This window comes from Crocuta crocuta, unplaced genomic scaffold, assembly GCF_008692635.1.
Source record: "Crocuta crocuta isolate KB4526 unplaced genomic scaffold, BGI_CrCroc_1.0 scaffold184, whole genome shotgun sequence".
Lineage (NCBI taxonomy): Eukaryota > Metazoa > Chordata > Mammalia > Carnivora > Hyaenidae > Crocuta > Crocuta crocuta.
This window is the reverse complement of record NW_027530006.1, coordinates 511,667-531,511: the sequence shown is the minus strand read 5'-3', so window position 1 is coordinate 531,511 and position 19,845 is coordinate 511,667. Positions and strand designations below refer to the sequence as shown.

The following is a 19,845-nucleotide window of genomic DNA, read 5'->3' as shown; positions in this document are numbered from 1 at the left end:
TTCTAACTCACAGACCATGAGATCATGGCCTGAGCTGAAAGTTGGATGTTTAACCAACTGAGCCACCCAGGCACACCCCCCACTCCTAGCTTTTAAAGTGTGTGTGTGGACGCCTGGGTGGTTCAGTCGGTTAAGCATCTGACTTGCGCTCAGGTCATGATCTTACAGTTTGTGAGTTCAAGCCCCATGTCAGGCTCTGTGCTGACAGCTCGGAGCCTGGAGCCTGCTTTGGATTCTGTGTCTCCCTCTCGCTCTCTGCCACTCCCCTGCTTGCGCTGTCTCTCTCAATCTCTTTCTTTCTCAGAAATAAACATCCAAAAAAAATTTTTTTTTATTGTGTATGATCTTGGATCCATTACTTAAACCCTTTGCCTAAGTGTCCTTACCTAAACCAGATGTTATAGATCAAATTGTGTCCCCCCCAACACACATACAAATTCCTATGTTGGGGTCCTAATATCCAGTACCTCAGAACATAACCTTATTTGGACATAGTGTCTTTAATGAGGTGATCTAGTGGAAATGAGGCCATGCGGATGGCCCTAGTCTAGGATGACTGGTGCCCTTATGAAAAAGGGACATTTGGACCCAGAAATCATTGAGGGAAAATGATGTGGAGAGGCTCAGGGAGGAGACGGCCATCTCTGAGCCCCAGAGAGAGGCTGGGCACAGACTCCCCTATAGCCCTGAGTAGGAATGAACCCAGCACATGCCTTGATTGCACGTGCACTCGAGCTGTCCAGAGATCGTTCCTGTTGTCTGAGCCCGCCCAGTCTATGGGACTAGGCTCCAGCAACCTCACAAACTCCCATCCCAAAGCTGATAAGGACAGCCATCTCCTTCTGTGAGGATTACATGAGAGAGGGCGTGGCACGCAAATGCCCAGTGATTGAGAGGAGAGGATGCTGCGGCCCAGAGAGGCAAAGCAACCTTCCCGGGATCACATAGCACACACCTGTGCTCCTGATAACTCTGCCGCCCTGTCTGAACTCCAATCTAAGCTCCCTCCCGAGTGTACTTTGCCGGAGCTCCTGCCACCTTGGGCCTTCTTTGCCTGTTGCTGGTGCTTAACCACACAAATTGATCATCCTTTCAGAGGTCAAAGGTTGGGGGGGGCGGGGATGAAACAACAGAGGAGAGGCCAGGCTGCAGAGAAAGGACATAACTCAAGGAAGTAAAATATATTAAGTGAAAAAGTCCCACCGGTGTGCTCACTGATGGAGCACCGCCACGTCCCTGATAGATGTGCAGCCCTGGCCGCCTTCTGCCGGCAGGAGCCGTGTCAGAGTGTCTGCCGTAAGTCAAGTCTCAGCCACCGTCCAGGTGCGCTGGCTAGCAGGTGGGGGCCAGCCAGTGGGTGGGGGGTGGGGGCTGTGCAGGGCAGAAGAAGACGCTCCTGGGGGGAAGAGGACCTGGCATTTTGGGATGGAGCAGCCTGGCACCTAATTAAACACTAAATGATGGGCCCTGGGAGTTGAGCCTCAGTTTCCTAGTCTGTAGAATGGGTGTCACTGTGATGAGCGAGACCCAGGACCTGGGGGTTTTCAAGAGCCTGTTGCTGAAACTGCTGGAGGCCAGAGAGGGTCAGGGTGAGGATGCAAAGAATAGTCCTCTCTGGTCCTCCAGAATGGGGGAGGGGTGCAGTTGGGTGGGGGTNGGGGGGAGGGGGGTGTAGGGGTGGGGGAAGGGGCAGTTAGCTGGGGATTGAGAAGACTACCCCAGGGTCTGAATTTGAGGGGAAATGGTACCAGAATGAAAACTGCCCATCGTCATCACAGCTCAGCTCTCCTCCCCACCCCTCATCCCTGCCCTGGGGAGAGGAGCCATAATGCAGACCACGGAGGGAAGGCATTGTGTCAGGATGTACAGCCAAGTGGCTGGGCCGTGCTGCCTGGGGACAGCACCCCAGGATGTCCAGGAGGCTGGGGCCCTCAGCACCCAGGAGCCCAGGCACAGTTTGGGTCACCAGATTTAGCAAATAAAAGCATAGGATGCTAGTTCATGTGGACTTCACATAGACAATGAATTCTTAGGATAAGTATGCCCCATGTAATATTTGGTACATACTTGTACTCAACTTTCTGTCGTTGCTTCTCTGAAATTCAGAGTTAACGGGCATCTTGCATTCCATCTGACAACCCCAGACGCAGAGACAGGCAGGAGAAGCCATCTCCTGGGGTCTGGGGAGGGAGCTCTCAAGTCAGACTGCCCTGGGGTCCAGTCCCCCATGTAACTAATCCCACGACCTCGTCAGATCGCTAACTCGGCCTGGGTTTTCGCCTCCATCTTCAGAGTGCCTACCTCGTGAGACTGATGTGAGGACTTGGAGAGACCCTTCTAAAGCCCTGAGAACAGCCTGGCATGCAGTCCCCACTCAACAAGTGCTCCCCCGAGCAGATTCACTTGTAGAATTTGTACAAGATTCACTTGTACTGAATCTGGGTGAGCAGAAGAACTGTGATCAATCACTAGCCATGCACGTGAGGCGGCAGGTTTCAAACACTGGGGTCTCAGGACCCCTTAACCCTTAGAGAAATTACTGCAGATGCAGAGTTGTGTGTGTGCATGTTTGATCTATCAACAGTTACCGTAACAGAAATTAAAGCTGAGAAAGAAATGTAAATATTTATGTATTCCTCTTAAATGATAATGAGCCCGCTACGTTTACATAAATAACATATTTAAAATTAAAAAAATTTTTTAATGTCTATTTATTGTTGGGAGAGAGAGACAGAGTGCAAGCAGGGGAGGAGCAAGGAGAGGGAGACACAGAATCGGAAACAGGCTCCAGGCTCTGGGCTGTCAGCACAGAGCCCGACCTGGGGCTCGAACTCACTAACAGTGAGATCATGATCTGAGCTGAAGTCAGATGCTTGACCAACTGACTGAGCCACCTGGGCGCCCCCCTAAATAACATATTTTAAATTAAAATGGCTCTGTGTTTTAAAACCAGTGGAAAAAGTGGCGTTGTTTTACATTTTTGCCCATCTTTCCTATGTGTGGCTTCATCGAAGTCAGCTGGCTTCTTGCATCTGCCGACCACTGCATCCAGTCCCATCTGCTGTCGCGTGTCATCTGGCCTCTGGGACACGCTACACCTGGGAGCACACGCGTGTGAGAAAGGCAAGTATCTCAGTACTACCGTAAAAATGGTTGTAACCTTTTGATCTGAGTCCGAGTGGGGGCCGCGGATCACGCAGGTCAGAGAGGCCCCGGGCAGCCCCGGAGCCCAGCCGCACCCGCTGACGGTGGGGACGGCATCCGGGCTGGCCGCGTGGCCGTGCTGGCGTGGGCTCTTCCACGGCGGGCACGCACAGCCGCAGTCCGCACTGAGCCTCGGGGAGCCCGGCTGGGGTTAGCAAGCACTTTACAGCGAGGTCACTAAGGCCTGGACCTTCCTTGGCCTGGCCATCCCGAGCAAGAGGGGGCGGAGTGGTGACGGGAGCCCCGCTTCGTGAGCTCTGGGGAGGACACGCTGTGCTGTGTGAGGCAACCTCAGAGCCGCAGAAGGTGCTGGGCCTCAGGAGTCGTCTCTCTTCATATCAGTGATCTCCTTCCTGCCTGTGTGTTCTCCTGATCCCGGTTCCTACCTGTCCCTGCGCCCCCCCACACACACACACACAGTGGGGGCCTGCCACCAAGGAGGGGCCAGGGACCTTAGGTGAAAGGTAAGCGTCAAGCCAGGGCCTCCAGGTAATCAGGGATGCTGAGCCTGTGGCTGGCCTCTGCATGTGTATCTTGCCAGCGCGACCCTCTACCCCTCCAGGCGTCCTGTGTGTGTCTCTCAGGACCTGTTGACGGGGTCTGTCTAGGGCTCTGGTCATGGCGGATGCATGTCTGTACTCCCCCTTTGTTGTTGTTGTTTTAATTTTTTATAAGTTTATTTACTTTTGAGAGAAAGAGAGAGTGTGCACGAGGGGCAGAGAGAGGGGGAGAGAGAATCCCAAGCAGGCTTCGTACTGGCTGCACAGAGCCAGAGGTGGGGCTCGAACTCACACACCATGAGATCATGGCCAGAGTGGAAATCGAGAGTCAGACACTCAACCACTTGAGCCACCCAGACACCCCTGTATGTCTCCTTTGTAGGTTACTGGTCCCTCCCTGGGCCGCATGCAAGTCCCTCTGGGTCTCTCACTCAGTGCCCACGTGTGACTGTGGGTCCGTGTGGATGCCATATAAGCAAGCACCCTGACACTTTCTCAGGTTCGGAGTAGCTGGCCATCGTGGGGGCAAAGCTGGAGGGTGGTGGCAGAGTTTTCCTGTTGTTTCCAGCACATTCTTCTGGGGCCAGGAGTGTTGTCAAGGCAACCAGCGGCCACCTGGTCAATGGAGCAGCTGTGTCCGTGACCACGTTAGGAGAGCTCGCTCTGTCTCTGCACTCCCATCTGGCCCCTGAGCTGGCAGGCAGCACTGGGGACAGGCCACCTCTGTCCCCTGGCTCCTTAGCTCTAGAAGCCCGCCTGAGCCCACTGCCCCCACCCCCACCCTCTGCCTGGGCCCAAGCAGGGGCCCCGCACATGTGGGAACAGGCTTCAGATCTTCAGTCATTCTGATTCAGCAAAGATTTATTAACCTCGACTGTGTGCTGGGCACTGGAAACCAGGGGCACCAAAGACAGACAGATGAGGTCCTACACTCACAGAACTTAAGAAACATATTAATACCCAAGCCTCACACTCTCTCGGCCCTTACGGTGTGCGGGTCACCGTTTTGTAACTTATGTGTGGCAGTTCATGTAAACACTGCAATAATTCTAGTACTGCGCCTGTTTTCCAAATGGGGAAATGCAGGCACAGAGAGGTTAAATTACTTGCTCTAAACCACACAGCAGCAGAGGCAGATTTGAACACAGGGCACCTGGCTCCATGCTTTGACCCACTAGACTGCACAGCCTCTACTAAATGAGAAATATAATTTCAGATAGTGGTAAATACCACAAAGAAACAAAACTAGTGGCTGAAGGGTGCTGGACACTAGGGTCATTGAGGTTGTACCATTGAAGAGTTGGCATCTGAGTGGAGTCTTATTAGCCAAAGAGAGCCAGCCATGCAAAGGTCAATGGAAACAGCATGTGCAAAGGCCCAGAGGCAGAATCGGAACATGGCATGTTGGAAGAACAGAGTGAAGGACACTGGCTGGAGCCTAGTGAGGGAGGGGTTCAGTGTTGTAACAGATAAACTTCCAAGGCTAAGTGGCTTCCACGAAAAGACATACATTTCTTGCCTGTGGGTGTTCCTTGACCAGCCGGTGGCTGTGCAGGGACCATTCAGAGCCCTTCTTTCTGTGGTTCCACTGTCCACAGCCTATGGTCCCTGGGTGGCTGTGTCAAGCTAGTGGAAGGAAAGGGGCGTGGGAGATGTCGATGGGCTGGGAGTGCAGTACTTTGTGATCCAGAACCTAGCCCCCTGGCCACTCTCAACCTCAAGGGAGACTGAAATGTGCTCCAGCAATGTGACCCAGAAGAAGAGGACCCGGGCATGGCAGGAACGTGGCTGGACTTGGCCACTAAACAGCTGCTGAGTGAGCCAACAGAGCGGTCAGATTTGGGTGTTTTCTGGTGTAGACAAAGGGGGTTTGCTGATGGGTGGGAGGCCGAGGAAGACAAGACCCAGAGGTGGAGAAGCTGAGGTTCTGGGGGGGAAAGGGGAAGATTTGGGGTTCCCTCGGCCAGCTGCCAGGGCACTGTCCCTTTATGGCCCTTGGGAAGGCCCGGATCCTGCCCTGTGGAGCCTTGAGCTAGGCTTGGACATAAGTCCAGAGGGCGTGTGCATGTGTGTGCTCACACCTACAAGCGTGCATATGTATGTCCAAACAATAAATGGGAACCCCCCCAAAACTATCTCGTTGCCGCTGGGCTGCCCTGTGTTGGTGAAAGGCCTTCCCCAGAAGGCACATGTGCCGGCCTTGCTGTGCAGTCTTGCCTAAAGCACTGCCCCTCTCTGGGCCTCAGTTTCTCCACCTCTGAAACCAGAGGTCTGGAGCAAACTGGAGGCTGTATGCTGGTGGTGGAAAGGTCAAGTTCAGCTTGCAGCCTGCACCGCCCTCACCATGTTTGTCAAAATACCCAAAGAGTGGGAGACTTTGATTAAAATTTTGATTCAGTCTCTTAAGATTTGGGCCTTTTTAATGTCCATTTTGTTGAAAAGCCTCTTCAGGAATAAGCCAAAGAGGGGAAGATACGTTTGTCCAGCAGAGTCAAATATTTATTACCATAGCTGTGTTTGAGTTATCTTATCATTATGGAGAGAATGGCAATAATACTCATAATCAATAATATTTATTATTCATCTATTGCTCTGAAACTCCAAGTGCCATACAGTCATTAGTAGGAGGGACCCTCACAGCAGCCTTGTGATGTAGGTATTATTATCCTCCTTTTACAAGTGGAGAAACTGAGGCTCGGAGCTCACCTGAGCTGGGGGCCTCAGAGAGAGGGCGGCCTCAGGGCTGGGAACTAACAGTGTGCTGAGTGGCCAGGAGGGAGGTTGGCAGCCAACGTGGCCATTCTTCTCGGAGGCCTGGCTCCCCTCACGCCACACCTACCCTTCGTCTGCACAGTAAGGGACTTCTGGTACCCAGGGAGGTTGGTCAGAACCTTCCCCGTTCTCGGGCACCATGAGGCCAGGGACAGGGAATGCAGGCTTGGAAACTCTTCTCGATCATGGCAGACTCTGGTTTTCTAAAGCAGAGATAAACCATGACATGGGATCTGAAAATACACGGTTGTATATTTTCTCTTCCCATACCTATCCACCCAGCCACCCATCCACTCCCCAACCATGCATCCACCCAGTCACTCACCCATCCACCTGCCACTCCTCCACCCATCCATCCATCCACCCATCCATTTATCCATCCTCCCATCCACTCACCCATCCACCTGTCCACTCTGCCACCCATCTGTTCATCTACCCATCTACTCACTCACCCTCCCATTCATCACCCAGCCACCCAGCCACTTGCCCATCCAGCCAGCCACCCATCCATCCACTCATTCCTTCACATCCCTACCCATACCGACACCCAAGTAAAGAAGAAATAAATGGTCCAAGGGAACAAATCAACCAACCATCCAGCCATTTTATTTGTCCATGCTGTAATCCAGGTCCAACGCTGACATTGGGGAGTCCAACACAGCCTAGACACTGGGAAGCACCCAGTGAGAGGGGCCATCAGGCTGTGGTCTCAGAGGTATCTGAGTTTCTCCAGTGTCTGTGGGCACAGAGTCCAGAGGTGCCCTCCCCTGATGGCTCAACACAGTTGCCTAACGTCCCTGTAGTCTGCCTCACACCACACCTCACCCGCAAGCAGAGGCACCCGGGGACCCGCAGATGCACAGCCACACACCCACATGCACACACCACCCTGAACGTCTCAGGCACGTGGAGAGAGACACACACATAGCAGGGTATATGCGGGAGCACACAAGATGTATGCACATCAGGACCCCAGAGGTACTTGGAGGTGCAGCCACATGACGACCCCAAGACTCCTGAAGGGCACACACACACACAGACATACACACATGCGTGCACACAGAAATGCAAACGGACATGGATTAGAACACCCACGGCCTCTTGGGGGAGAGCTTTCTGGGTTGAGAGGCACTGGATATGGGTGGACCCAGAGCAGAGAGGCCTGGTTTACACCTCTCTGCCAGTCTGCCCTGGGACTGTGACATCCACAGGAAGCCCTGCTGAGCCCTGCCATCCATGGGACCCCTCACCCCAGTGTTTCTTCCCCATAACTGAGGACTTGGCCTCACCTCTGGGGACACATGGCAGTGGCAGGGGCACCCTGGTGAGAAGCAGCCTCCCTGAGCACAGTGGCGACAATCGAGCCCTGTGATGGTCACCCAGTGCCCAGGGCACGGGCGTGCCTGCCGCATGGCTCACTGTGAGGTCACTGCTCAGCGTCCCTGCTCAGAAGACCTGAGCATAACAGGATGAGTGAGGCTGGGGGTCTAAATCCTTTCCCAGGTATTACCCATGACACTTCAGTCCAGGCATCCAGGGGCCGCTTTTGCCCATTTGGCCAACAGAATTTGAGAACCCAGCTCGGTGAGGGTCCCTCCCCCTGGGGACCAGGCCTCGCTCCTCCTTATCCCAAAGTGAGGAGCGGAATTGAGAAGAAGCACAGGCCATGGAATGATACAGGCAGACTCGATATAAATAAAATATTCATATAAAAATAGTCTCTTACAAAATATTCTCTCTTATCCAGTGGCTCACTTTCCAAAAGATGAAAACTGCTGGGAGTTTTATTATTATCTTTCCTCTCTCTCCGAATTCCAAACTGGATTTTTCTACTGGTGTTAAGTGTGAGCTGGGCAGGACTCAAGGATGGGAAATGTCTCCAAATCTGGACCGGCTTAGATTTCTGGATAAGTAGCAGCAAACAGCAAAAAAATATAAACGTGTGTGTATATATATCTATATATGTATAAAGGACATCTGCTCTGAAACATCTAGTGCTGCAAGGGCATACTTGCAAAACCGACTAGTAGAAATATCTGCATAAAGAATAATCATGTACAGGCCTACTCGTCTCCTTGCTCTAGTGACAAAATTATCCCGCAAGGAAAGCAAGCGGTCCACTTTGATTGCAGAAAACGGATCCCGACGAGGTGGAAGGATTCTTTTTAATTAAATAAATTAATATTATTTTTTTATCAGAATAAATTGTTAAATATTGCTATGTTGAGGCCCAAGGGTCCAGGGCTCCTGGTGCCAAAAGGCTCTGCTCCTCAGGCCAAGGCGGGCCCCCTGCGGTGTCTGGGGTTAGGTGGAGCAGCAGCGGGTCAGGAAGAGAATGGTCAAGGGCTCTGGAGAGATCTTTCCTACAGGCGCCCGCCGGAAGACCCAGGAGACTGTCCCTACAGCAGAAAAGACAAGCGCAGCGTTCCTGCGGTTCCCCGTGCAGATCCGGGGAGAGACCCGCCAGGGTGATTGCAGCTTGGAAGCTGTCCGGTTCTCCCCGCAGTCTGACTTGCAGCTGGAGAGGGCGGCGCGGCGGAGTCCCGGGCTCACTTGCATGTGTACACCTCGGTGCGCTCGCTGCACGTGTTGCACTTGACGTAGCAGCACCAGTGGAACTTGCAGTTGCACTGCCACACGCGGGCGTACTGGTGGGTGTTGTAGCCACGGCCGCAGCACATGAGGTCGCAGCCACTGGCCTGCGGTGCCGTCTTGTTACACGCGCGGCCCTGCGTGCCCACACTTCCCGTCACCGGGTCCTCCTCGCAGTAGTTGGGCGACTTCTCGATGTACACCAGGTCCGTGTCCATGGGCTTGCGGTACGACAGCGGCTTCTTGATCTTGAGGAAGGTGGGCCGCTTGTTGCGACTGGCGCGCACGGGTTCCACGTGAACCGCCTCGTTGTACTTGTCCTTGAGCACGTAGCCCAGCTCCCGGAACTGCGGCAGCGTGGTCCAGCACGTCTTGGTGGTGCACGAGCCCGACACGCCGTGGCACTTACACTCCAGCTTCATGTTCTCCTCCAGGATCTGCGGGGGCGGGCGGGGAAGAGCATAGCGCTGTCACTGCACGCCCTCTGGGGCCTCCAGCCCCGCCCCGCCCCGCCGGCCTGGGCTTCCGGTTCCCGGTAGGTGGCGGACACTCACACCTGGTGTCAGATCCCTCTCACCTCCCGCCTGTGTGCTGTGCTCCTCCCTGAACTCGTTCCTCTCCTGGCCTCCCAGCTCCTATCTGGTCCTGAGCCTGGTGCTCTGATCAGTCCCGGCCAGCCCAGAGCACACAGAGCTTCCCTTTGGCCCGCACAGGTTTAAAATCATTTTGAACCAACACTTAAAAACCAGCAGCTCAACTTCCAGGGGTTATTTTTGGCAAATAGAAAGGGCATCTGGCAACTCTACAGTGAGACTCAAATTATTTAATAACTGGCACCACTGAGTGCCGACGTTTGGGTATGGACGCTGGCCACAAATGCCAGCATGGCCCTCCCGCACCTGCACCTGACTCCTTCACAGGCTGGCACCTGTGACCCCAATTTGCCACAGTCCCCACCCCTCTCTGTTACTTCCCTGACCTCAAGTATGTATTTTCAGAGGTCATCTGCCTTGACCACTTATGACATCTGCAAGGCACAGTGAACATCTGGGGCTGGGTACCCTGGCTCTGATTTAACCCTCTCTGACATCCAGGCTACATGATGTGCCTCTTCTGAGTTCCCAATACCTCATGGGCTCCCACCGCCATAGCTCTGAGAGGCGGCGCTGTACAAAAAAGCAAAAAGCACAGATACTGGAGCCTGGGTTTAAGTCCCAGATGCAACATCAACCTGCTGTGTGCCCTTGGGCAACTTACTTGACTCCTCTGTGATGCTGTTTCCCAGTATGCAAAACAGGGATAATAATTGTAATTAATTATAATCACGCAATGAGTTACCAGACAGCAACAAAAAAGAAGGAACTCATACACACAAGAAGAACAGATCCCCAAGATGTGATGTTGAGTGAAAGAAATTGGATGCAAAAAAAGAACATACTGTATGATTCCGCTGCTCCGAAGTTCAAGGTCAGGCAAAACTAAAGGCTGGGTTTCATTAGGTCTTTATTGGCATACATGGGCAGTGGGCTACAGATGGCCCGCGATGGCATTTTGCTAACACCTGCTTTGGAATATCCCAGCAGGAAAGGAGGGCAAAATTTACCAAACTGCCCATGGTACTAGATATTTAGGTTGTTTTCAGGCTTTGGGTTCTTTAAAAAAATCTTTCTTTCCCTCCCTTCTTTGTTTGTCCTTTTTTTTTTAAATTCAAGTTTGTTACTATACAGTGTGGTCTTGGCTTCAGGAGAAGAACCCAGTGATTCATCTCTAACATATGACACCCAGTGCTCATCCCCAAAAGTGCCCTCCTCAGTGCCCCTCACCCATTTAACCCATCCCCCACCCGCCTCCCCTCCAGCAACTCTCAGTTTCTTCTCTGTATTTAAGAGTCTTTTATGGTTTGCCTCCCTCTGTTTTTATTTTATTTTTTTTCCCTTCCCCTATGTTCTTTCTTTTTTTAAAAGCTGTATTTTAGAAGGGAGTATCTTTGGAACTAAAGCTTCTCTTCCCTCCTTATCATCTTTGGCCTGATTTTATCCCAATAGACATTTATGAGGCTCCTACTGTGTGCCAGGCTCTGGGTGGGGGACATACTAGTGAGCATAGTTCCTGGGTCATAGTGTATATGAGCATTTTCATGGTCTTCATCTGGACTGCCAAATTAATTTTGCCTGTTGTGTAGTGAGAAAATAGTGCATTTGTGAGTAAATGACTGAACATGTAATCACCACCTGTATATACACTGTGCCTGTGCTTTTATACATGGCATTATTTAACTCCATGAGGTTAGTATGATTTCATTTCACAGGGGTCAAAACTCAGGCTCACTATGTCCTAGAGCTGGTCTATGAGGCATTCAGAGGAAAAGGTCTTATTGCTGAGGATCTGCATCAACTGCTTGGTGGCTGCTTACTTGCTTTGTGACCTTGGAATTGCCACACCTCCTCTCTGGGCCTCAGTTGCCTTTGCTGAAACATGGAATGAGAGCAATTCCATCTTTTCTGACAAAAGTCAGGAACAGAATCAGACATTCAAAAAAATAGTCATGAGTTCTGCCTCTGGGCCTGGGCCTGTGTGGGTGCTCGGGACCCCGACAAGAGAAGGTCCCCTGTCTCCAAGGATGGGTGCATGTTCGGGATCCTCCCAGTCCTAAGAGCTCTGCATCCAGGAGGAGGGGACCAGTGTTTGAGTCAACGGACTCAACAGGAAGTGAGGGCCACCCTGTTTCAACCACAGTATCAGCAACTGAATGAGCCAGCAATGCCACAGGCATCCAGAATGTTCAGGAACAGAGAATCCAGTTGGTGAATGCTCTGATTCCAGGACACCTAGTGTGACAGAGCACCTACTGTGTCAGGCACCCTCATATGACCTCCACACACATGCTGCTGGTACTGGATGAGCCACCCCCAAATAACAGATGCTCCTTTGGGCTGTCAGTGAGGAGACTGTTCCCATGCATCTGGTCCTCCTTCCCGCCCTGGCCCGAGAAGCGTGGGGACAGAGCAAGGCTCTGGGGAGTGGCGACACACTCTGGGGGCAGGGTTAGGCAGCGGGTTTTAGTGCAGTCAGACATGTCAGCACAGATGTGCTGGGGCCACTCACGGATTCTGACAACGCCCAGAATGCAGGGCCCCGGAACCTTCTTCACAGCTGGGGGGAGCAGTGCATGCATGGCACAGCGTCTAATAAAGCTGAAGATGCACCGGCCTTAGCTCAGAAATTTCACTTCCAGGGTATATATACACCTGAGAGAACCAAATGCTTGTGTGCACAGCAGACAGGTTCAAGGATGTTCATAGCTGCGGCATTCATGGACACATGGAGGGTGCCCACTGTGGATTCACGGCGTCTCTCCCCGCTGGGCACGCTCCATGTGTCCATCATGATGGACTGGGTAAGCCTAGGTGTGCACTCAGCGGACACCCCAGGGCAGTGACAATGAACAACTACAGCAAACCACACCAACAGAGGTCAAGGTCAGAAGTACAGTGGAGGGGGAAAACAGCAATCATAAAAGACTTCCACAGAATGATTTCATCACAATCAAGTTCAAAGAGGGGCAAAACTGGATTGTATTGTTCGGGGACACCTAAAAAGTATAATAAAAGGTAAAGAAATGAGGGTCACAAATATCAAGGCGGTGGCTGTGTCTGGGGTGGGGCGCGAGGGGTTGTGGTTGACAAGGGTCATCTCGGGCACTTCTGGGGTGTTGGCAATGTCTGTTCCTTGATATGAATGCTTTATAATTATTCTTTTAAATCAATAGAGATGTTCTCTGTGCTTTTTTGCACAAATGCTGTATCTCACAATTTATAAAAATTGCTGTGATGTGAGGCGTTTGGGTGGCTCACTCGACTAAGCATCCAACTTTGGCTCAGGTCATGATCTCACAGTTTGTGAGTATAAGTCCCGCGTTGGGCTCTGTGCTGACAGCTCAGAGCCTGGAGCCTGCTTCAGATTCTGTATCTCCCTTTCTCTCTGCCCCTCCTCACTTGAACTCTCTTTCTCTCAAAAATAAACATTTAAAAAATGCAATGGGTACAATAGCACAGGAAAGCATGTGCAACATCATGAGGTATCAGGCAAATGTAAATCAAAAATCACAGTGAGATACTCCTTCATACCATCTAGGATGACAGACAGAAGACATACAGACATAGCAAGTGTTGGCAAGGGTGTGAAGAAATGGAGACCTTCACACGACACTGGTGGGACTGTGAAATGGAGCGGTCCTGTGGACAACTATCTAGTAGTTCCTCAAAATGTTAAACAGGGTTGTCACATGCCCAGTGCTGTGACCTCCTTTGAGTCCTACCCCCCTCCTCATACTCATGTGTTGAAATCCTAACCCCCCCCAAGAGTAAGTGGGGACTTTGGAGTTTCTTAAGTCATGAAGACTTAATGCCTTGTTAAAAGAGACTCCAGAGAGACCCTGGCCCCTTCTACCATGTGAGGACATAGTGAGAAGGCTCTGACTTTGAGCCAGAAAGAGGGCCCTCACCAGAAGGCTGGTGACTTGAGCTTGGACTTCCAGCTTCCAGAACGGTGAGAAATAAGTGTCTGTTTATAAGGTCTATTGTATTTTGTGATAGCAGCCTGAACAGACTAAGTCCACCCAGCAATTCCGCTCCTATCGGTACACTCAGGAGAAATGAAAACATATGCCCATACAAAAACTTGTAAACCAAAGTGAACAGCATTCTTCATAATTGCCAAAGTGTGGAAACAACCCAACTGTCCATCACCTGATGAATGGATAAACAAAATGTGGCAGATCCACACAATGGAACATTATTCTGCCATGAAAAGGCATGGAGTGCTGACACACACGACAACATGGATAGACCTTGAAAACATTGTGCTCAGTGACAGAAGCCAGACACAAAAGACATAAATTGTATGATTGCATTTATATGTGATGTCCAGAATAGGCAAATCTGAGAGACAGAAGGTAGATAGTGTGGTTTGGGAAGAGACTGGGGCAAAGGAGGCACAGGCTTCTTTCTGAGGTAACAAAAATAGTCTGCAATTGTGATCATGGTTGAACGTATCTGAGAATATGTTAAAAAGTGTTGAACTGGATACTTTAAATGAGTGCACTATATGGTATGTGAATTATACCTCAATAGAACTAGGGATGTTTTAAAGAAGTTTCTTTCTTTCCTTTCTTTTTCTCCCTTCCTTCCTTCCTTCCTTCCTTCCTTCCTTCCTTCTTTCCTTCTTTCCTTTCTCTCTCTCTCTCCTTCCTTCCTTCTTTCCTTGCTTCCTTCCTCTCTCTCTCTTTCTGTTTATTTATTTATTTTGAGAGAGAAAGAGAGAGCACAAGCTGGGGAGGGGCAGAAAGAAGGTGACACAGCATCTGAAGCAGGCTTCCCGCCGTTAGTGTGGAGCCCAATGCGGGGCTCCAACTCACGAACTGTGAGATAGTAACCTGAGCTGAAATCAAGAATCAGACCTTTAATCAACTGAGCCAGCCAGGCACCCCAAGCTGGGTTTTTCTTTTTTTTTAAGTCCCTGGAAGGTTTTAGTGAAACAGCAATAGGTTGTATTTGTGAGGTTGGGACACCCAACGTTTCCGTCATGGCAGCTGCTGGGCCCCAAGCCCCAGTGCCAAAGGTCGGGCTTCTGGGTCAGGTTGGGTGCTGCCGCTCCCGCTGCATGCAGCCTCCCGCACGACACCTCCCTCTTCCTGTGAGGCCACAGCTGGCCTGAGGCCATGGCAGTATTTGTGTGGGCCCCTAATCAGATGATGTCCAGCCCGTTAACCCTGCAAACTCTGCATTTTGAGAGCCTCAGTGATTGCATTATATCCATGCTAAGCTGGGCATAATCACGGCTGCCCTTGCCAGCACTGGCCACCCAGACGGGCATCCGGATGGGCACCCGGCCCTCTCCCTGAGGCAGGGGACGACAGCAGAGGAAACAAGTGTGGGACAAAGCCACATTCTTTGTACCCCCTGCCCCCACCACCAGAGGCCAGGCTGGCTATAGGCTTCCCCCCTGTCCAAAGGGATTTCCAGGGCTCCCTTTATACTGGAAAAGTCTGGATTGTGATTCTGAGGCATGTTGTCGGAGGGTGTGCAGGCTCTAGGAGGACACCCCGTGCACCTTCCCAGTGCCTGGCACACAGCGGGTGCTCAGCAAGTGCCCAAAGGTAAATTCACCATCAGGGTGCACTCAGACTATTCCATGACCAGCAAGCAGCACCCTGAATGCCCAGGGTCTGAGAGGCCCTGCCTGGCCGGCATCAGCCCCGCATCACTGGGCAGAGGGGAAGAGGGGAGGACCCCGGGAGCAACCACAATTCGGGGAGGGGCGATCAGAGGGTTTGGAGCACCTGGTGTGGACACACATCAATATTGTATGTCCCTGGTGGCACTGCTGGGTCCCAGCTTACAGAGCAGCTACATAAGACTGGGGTCTGCCATTTTACCAGCCTGCAATGCAGACGTGCCTCAGTGCAAGAGGAAAGTCAAGGAGAAAATAAGTCTGAGAGGCCCAGAGTCTGGTGCCTCACGGTGTCTGGGAGAACATGGACTTCTCCCGCCTCCCACCAGTGCGCTGGGGTGTGAACACCACAAGGGGCCTCAGGTCCCTGGGCTGGGAGGACTCTGGAGGAAACAAGAAGCGGCTGCTACAGGGTTCAGGTTTTACCTGTTGAAGGGATTGAGTCCCCTTCTCCACCTGTTGTTGCCCTGGTCGGCTAGGAGGTGGGTGTTTATCACAAGTGACCAGGGAAGCCAGGACCACGATTCATGACTTATAAAGCTCTCAGAGCGGTTGTAACATACATACCACGCTGGTGCAGAGACCGTGCAGGCAGAGGGCTGGGAATGTGTGGGTACGCCTGTACCTTCTGCTCAGTTTTGCTGTGAACCTGAAACTGGTCTGAAAAATGAAGCCTATTTTTAAGAAAAAGATCTCAGAAGAGAAGCTGAATGCGGGGATGGTCTCTGGCATTGAGATAGGGCTGTCTCTGCTGCTAATTGGCTGGGTTCCCTCGCTGGCCCTCGGGTTCCCCATTTTGAACCCAAGGGTCTGAGCTAGATGATTTCCACGGCTGCTTCTGCCACTACCTCTCTGTTTTCTGACTCTGTCTGTCTTGACTTTGCATCCGTACTGCTTTTTTAGCCTGTATGGAGTGTGTTCAGAGCCTGACGACATCTGATTTTCCTGACACTCCCTGACAGATGGGCATTAAACTCCCATTTCACAGGTAAAGAAAGGGAGGCTCAGAGAAAGGCAGGGACATGAGCAGGTTTGCAGAGCCAGAATAGGTGGCCTTCTGTGTGTCTAGTTTCCTTCATTCAGCATGTTTTCAAGGTCCTTTTCATGGCTGAATGATACTCCGTTGTACGGATATGCCACCCTCTGTCCCGTTCATCAGTTGTTGGAAAGGAGTCCCGTTTTTAATATATATTTTTAAGTTTGTTTGTTTATTTTGAGAGAGAGAGCATGCACACGCACAGGCAGGGGAGGGGCAGAGAAAGAGGGAGAGAGAGAATCCCAAGCAGTCTCTGCGCTGTCAGCACAGAGTCCGACACAGGGCTCAAACTCACAAGCCATGAGATTGTGACCTGAGCCGAAACCAAGGGTTGGACACTGAGCCAACTGAGTCTCCCAGGCTCAGTCCCCTTTTTATATTGTCCGTAATGTCCTAGTCTGAATGCACTCTGTGTACCAGCCATGACCCAGAGGCCACCCGGACTGCACGCTCCTCTGAGGTGAGCTGACAATGACCCCCTACCCCTTGACTCCCAGACCCATCCTCACTCTCTCTTCATCCACCTCTTTTCTCTGGCCCCCTGTTCCTTACCTGGCTAATCCTTACCGCCACCCCAGAGGCTCAACCCATTTCCACTACTGGATGTGCACCCTCCAGCAAGGCTCACACATGTGCCAAATGACCCGGTGCCTCACAGAGGTGTTATCTAAAGTATCAAAAGGCCGAGCAAATCTAAAGATCCCCCAAGGGTTATAACACCTCCAATGACTGGAATGTCCTGCAGCGGTTAAAGAGAGTGAGGCAGTCCTGTACTTACTACTGAAGGCTGATCTTCGAGATACACAGGAGAACAAAGCAAGGCTCTGAAAAGTATGCAGACCATGAGCTCATGTGTGGGAGAAAGAAAAGATCAGAAAAAAGAAAAAAAGAAAAAAGAAAAGATCTGTGCACGTGTGTTGGTAAGAGCACAGACCGTCTCTGGAAGTATACATGGGAGTTAGTAAGAGTGGCTACTTCTGGGGAGGATGCCCGGTGCCAGGGGCTGGGTGGGCACGACCCTTGCTTCTCACGGGACTGTACTTTTTGAAGATTCTATCATGTCAGAAAAAGTCACCTTGTCCACAAAGCCTTCCTTGATTGCCAAGGCAATCAGTGACCCCCTCGTGGTTTCCGTGGCTGTCCTGGGCCATGGGGTATCTGTCACCTTGGCCCTGTGATGACTGTCTACTGTCAATATCTCCCATCAGGCCAGCACGTCTTTGTGGTGACATGGAGATACACCATTCAGATGCCCCTTCAAGGAAAGTCTTGCTTCAAAGCTACAGCTAGTGATATGATAGTAAACTGGCCCTTCAAACCCGCACGTAAGCATGTACACACACACACACACACACACACACACACACACACACATACCCTGTTTTGTTGTGTTTGCTAATTTCTTTGGGATAAATGTTCCTACCACGGCCGACTTTAGGCTGCAAATGATGTGACAGTTGGCTCACAAATCCCAGCATCTTTAACACTGGGTCTTGTGAGCCCAAGGGAGCCGGCCCCAGTGCATTGTGGGACGGCGAATGGAATCAGCATCCAGCCTCCGGTGGTTAGACCCTTTGGGGCCTGTCCCCGCCGCAGAACGGCAGCTTTGCCGGGGGGCCTGCAGCCAGGGGCCGACCGAGGCAGGGGTAAAAGGCCTGGCCACTTTGATGGGCAGTACCTGCCCCAGAGTTCCTGCCACAGCTCTGCCCGGCCAGCGACACAGCTCCACCTCTGCTGATCCCTGCTTCTGGACAACCGCACCTGTACCATTGCTCAGAGCCTGTGGCCAGGACATTCACCTCCACCACCCTAGCGTCCGGCAGAGAAAGCCTGGCCTGGAGAAGCTATTGGCCAGTAGGAAGTGGAAAGAAGGACCTAGCATGTGTCTATTTGCATTCATTACCCACTCATTGTGCATTGAGCACCTACTGTGTGCTTTGGGCCTCACACCTGTGGCACAGGCCCTGGGAGGACCATGATGCAAGGTGGTGCTCTTCCAACCTTCTTTGGGCCTGCAGAGCCGAGCCAGGAGCAGTGATAATAGTCCCCTCGATGAGTTTCATGAAGGAGTGGAACAGAATGCAAAGAAAACTTCTGACCCAAAGTAGCTGCTCTTGTGTGTGTGTCCGGGAAGCTTCCCTCAAGAAGGCAAAGGCCGAGCCAGCAGCCAGATAACAGGAAGGATAAAATAGGATCAGCCAAACTTTTCGGCCCAGGAAGCAGCACATGCCAAGACCTGGACGTGGGAGGGTTGTGGCCTGCCCATGAGATGAATGGGGGGGCGGGGGGAGGCTGGCCACTCACGGCAGGGAGAAGCCTGGTTACCTGCAAGCCCAGGGGTGCCACCCAGGGCCTGTCGTGCAGGAGAGTGGTGAGGTCCGAATGACACCTTTAAAGATCATTCCAGAAGGGGCAGGAATTAGGTTAGAGAAGGTCAGAGCGGCAGGATGGAGCTGTGGAAGGAAACCATCCCCATCCAGAGTGGACGGTGGCTCTGACAAAGATGGTGGGAAAGGAGGGGAGAGGAGGAGCAACATCAGTAACACTTGGTGCTGGATGATCCGTGGGGGGTGTGGGGGAGGGCCCAGGGCAACTCACAGGCATCTAATGGATACGGAGACCATGAACTAAAACAAGGAACCTGAAGAAGGACCTGGCTGGAGAAAGAACATGCCTTGAGCGCATAATGAGGAAGTTCCAGGCCCAGAAGAGGGGCATCTGGGGAACCTTTCGGTACCACTGAAATCTGGCCCCAGTCAGCACAGGCACTCACAGGAGATCATGCGGCTGGAGTCCTAGTCAGGATTCAGTCACGTCCACAAACTAAAACATGTGGTTGAAACCAGCCAGAAGCGGGGTAAATGCCTATAATTTTTGGTATTTAAAAAAAGAAAAGATTACAAGAGCACAAGATATGAGAGTCTGAGAAAGACTGAAAGCTTTAGATGACCACATGTTCAACATGAGTGAATAAGCTGTTAAAAAGCCAATAGCCTGAGGTCACATTAACAGAGGTCTGGTGCCCACAGTAAGGGAGGAGATTGCTATGTGATTTTCAGAACCAAACTATACCCCTGACAGATGGACAGAGACAGACACAGATAGAACATGTTTAGGGGAAAGGGCCGGAGACCCCAAACCAAGGGAGCTGCAGTTGCTTAGCCCGGAGAAGGCAGTTCACGGTGTCCCTGGTCACTGCCCCAACTGCTCTGCAGGCCCATCCTGGGGCACGGTGAGTGGGAGGGACTGAAACCCCGCTTGGAGGGGAGTCACAGGACAGCAGATGCCGCTCGGTGAGAGGCTGGCCCTTGGCACCAGGCCAACCAGAGCTGGACGGGGGCTGCTGGGGAGCTGCTGGGCTCCCTGTCCTGGAGGACGTGGCAGCAGCAGCCGGGGTCCGCAGTGGGGATTCGTGCACAGGGTGGGGTGGGGCTGCTCTCAGTCTGCTTCTCTGCCCCCCCAGTCCAGCCCCAGACCTGTCTGGAGAGCAGGAAGGATTTTCCGCACCGC

General features: G+C 52.1%; 1 protein-coding gene across 1 annotated transcript in view; it reads right to left on the bottom strand.

The window, feature by feature from the left end:
- Positions 1–7,060: 7,060 nt before the first annotated feature.
- WNT7A (Wnt family member 7A) overlaps positions 7,061–19,845 on the bottom strand; it is a 61,034-nt gene continuing 48,249 nt past the window's right edge. Inside the window, exon 4 of the mRNA XM_077763713.1 lies at positions 7,061–9,505. Within this exon, the coding sequence (XP_077619839.1) occupies positions 9,026–9,505 (480 nt within the window). The 3' untranslated portion in view covers positions 7,061–9,025. The remainder of the gene's footprint in view (positions 9,506–19,845) is intronic.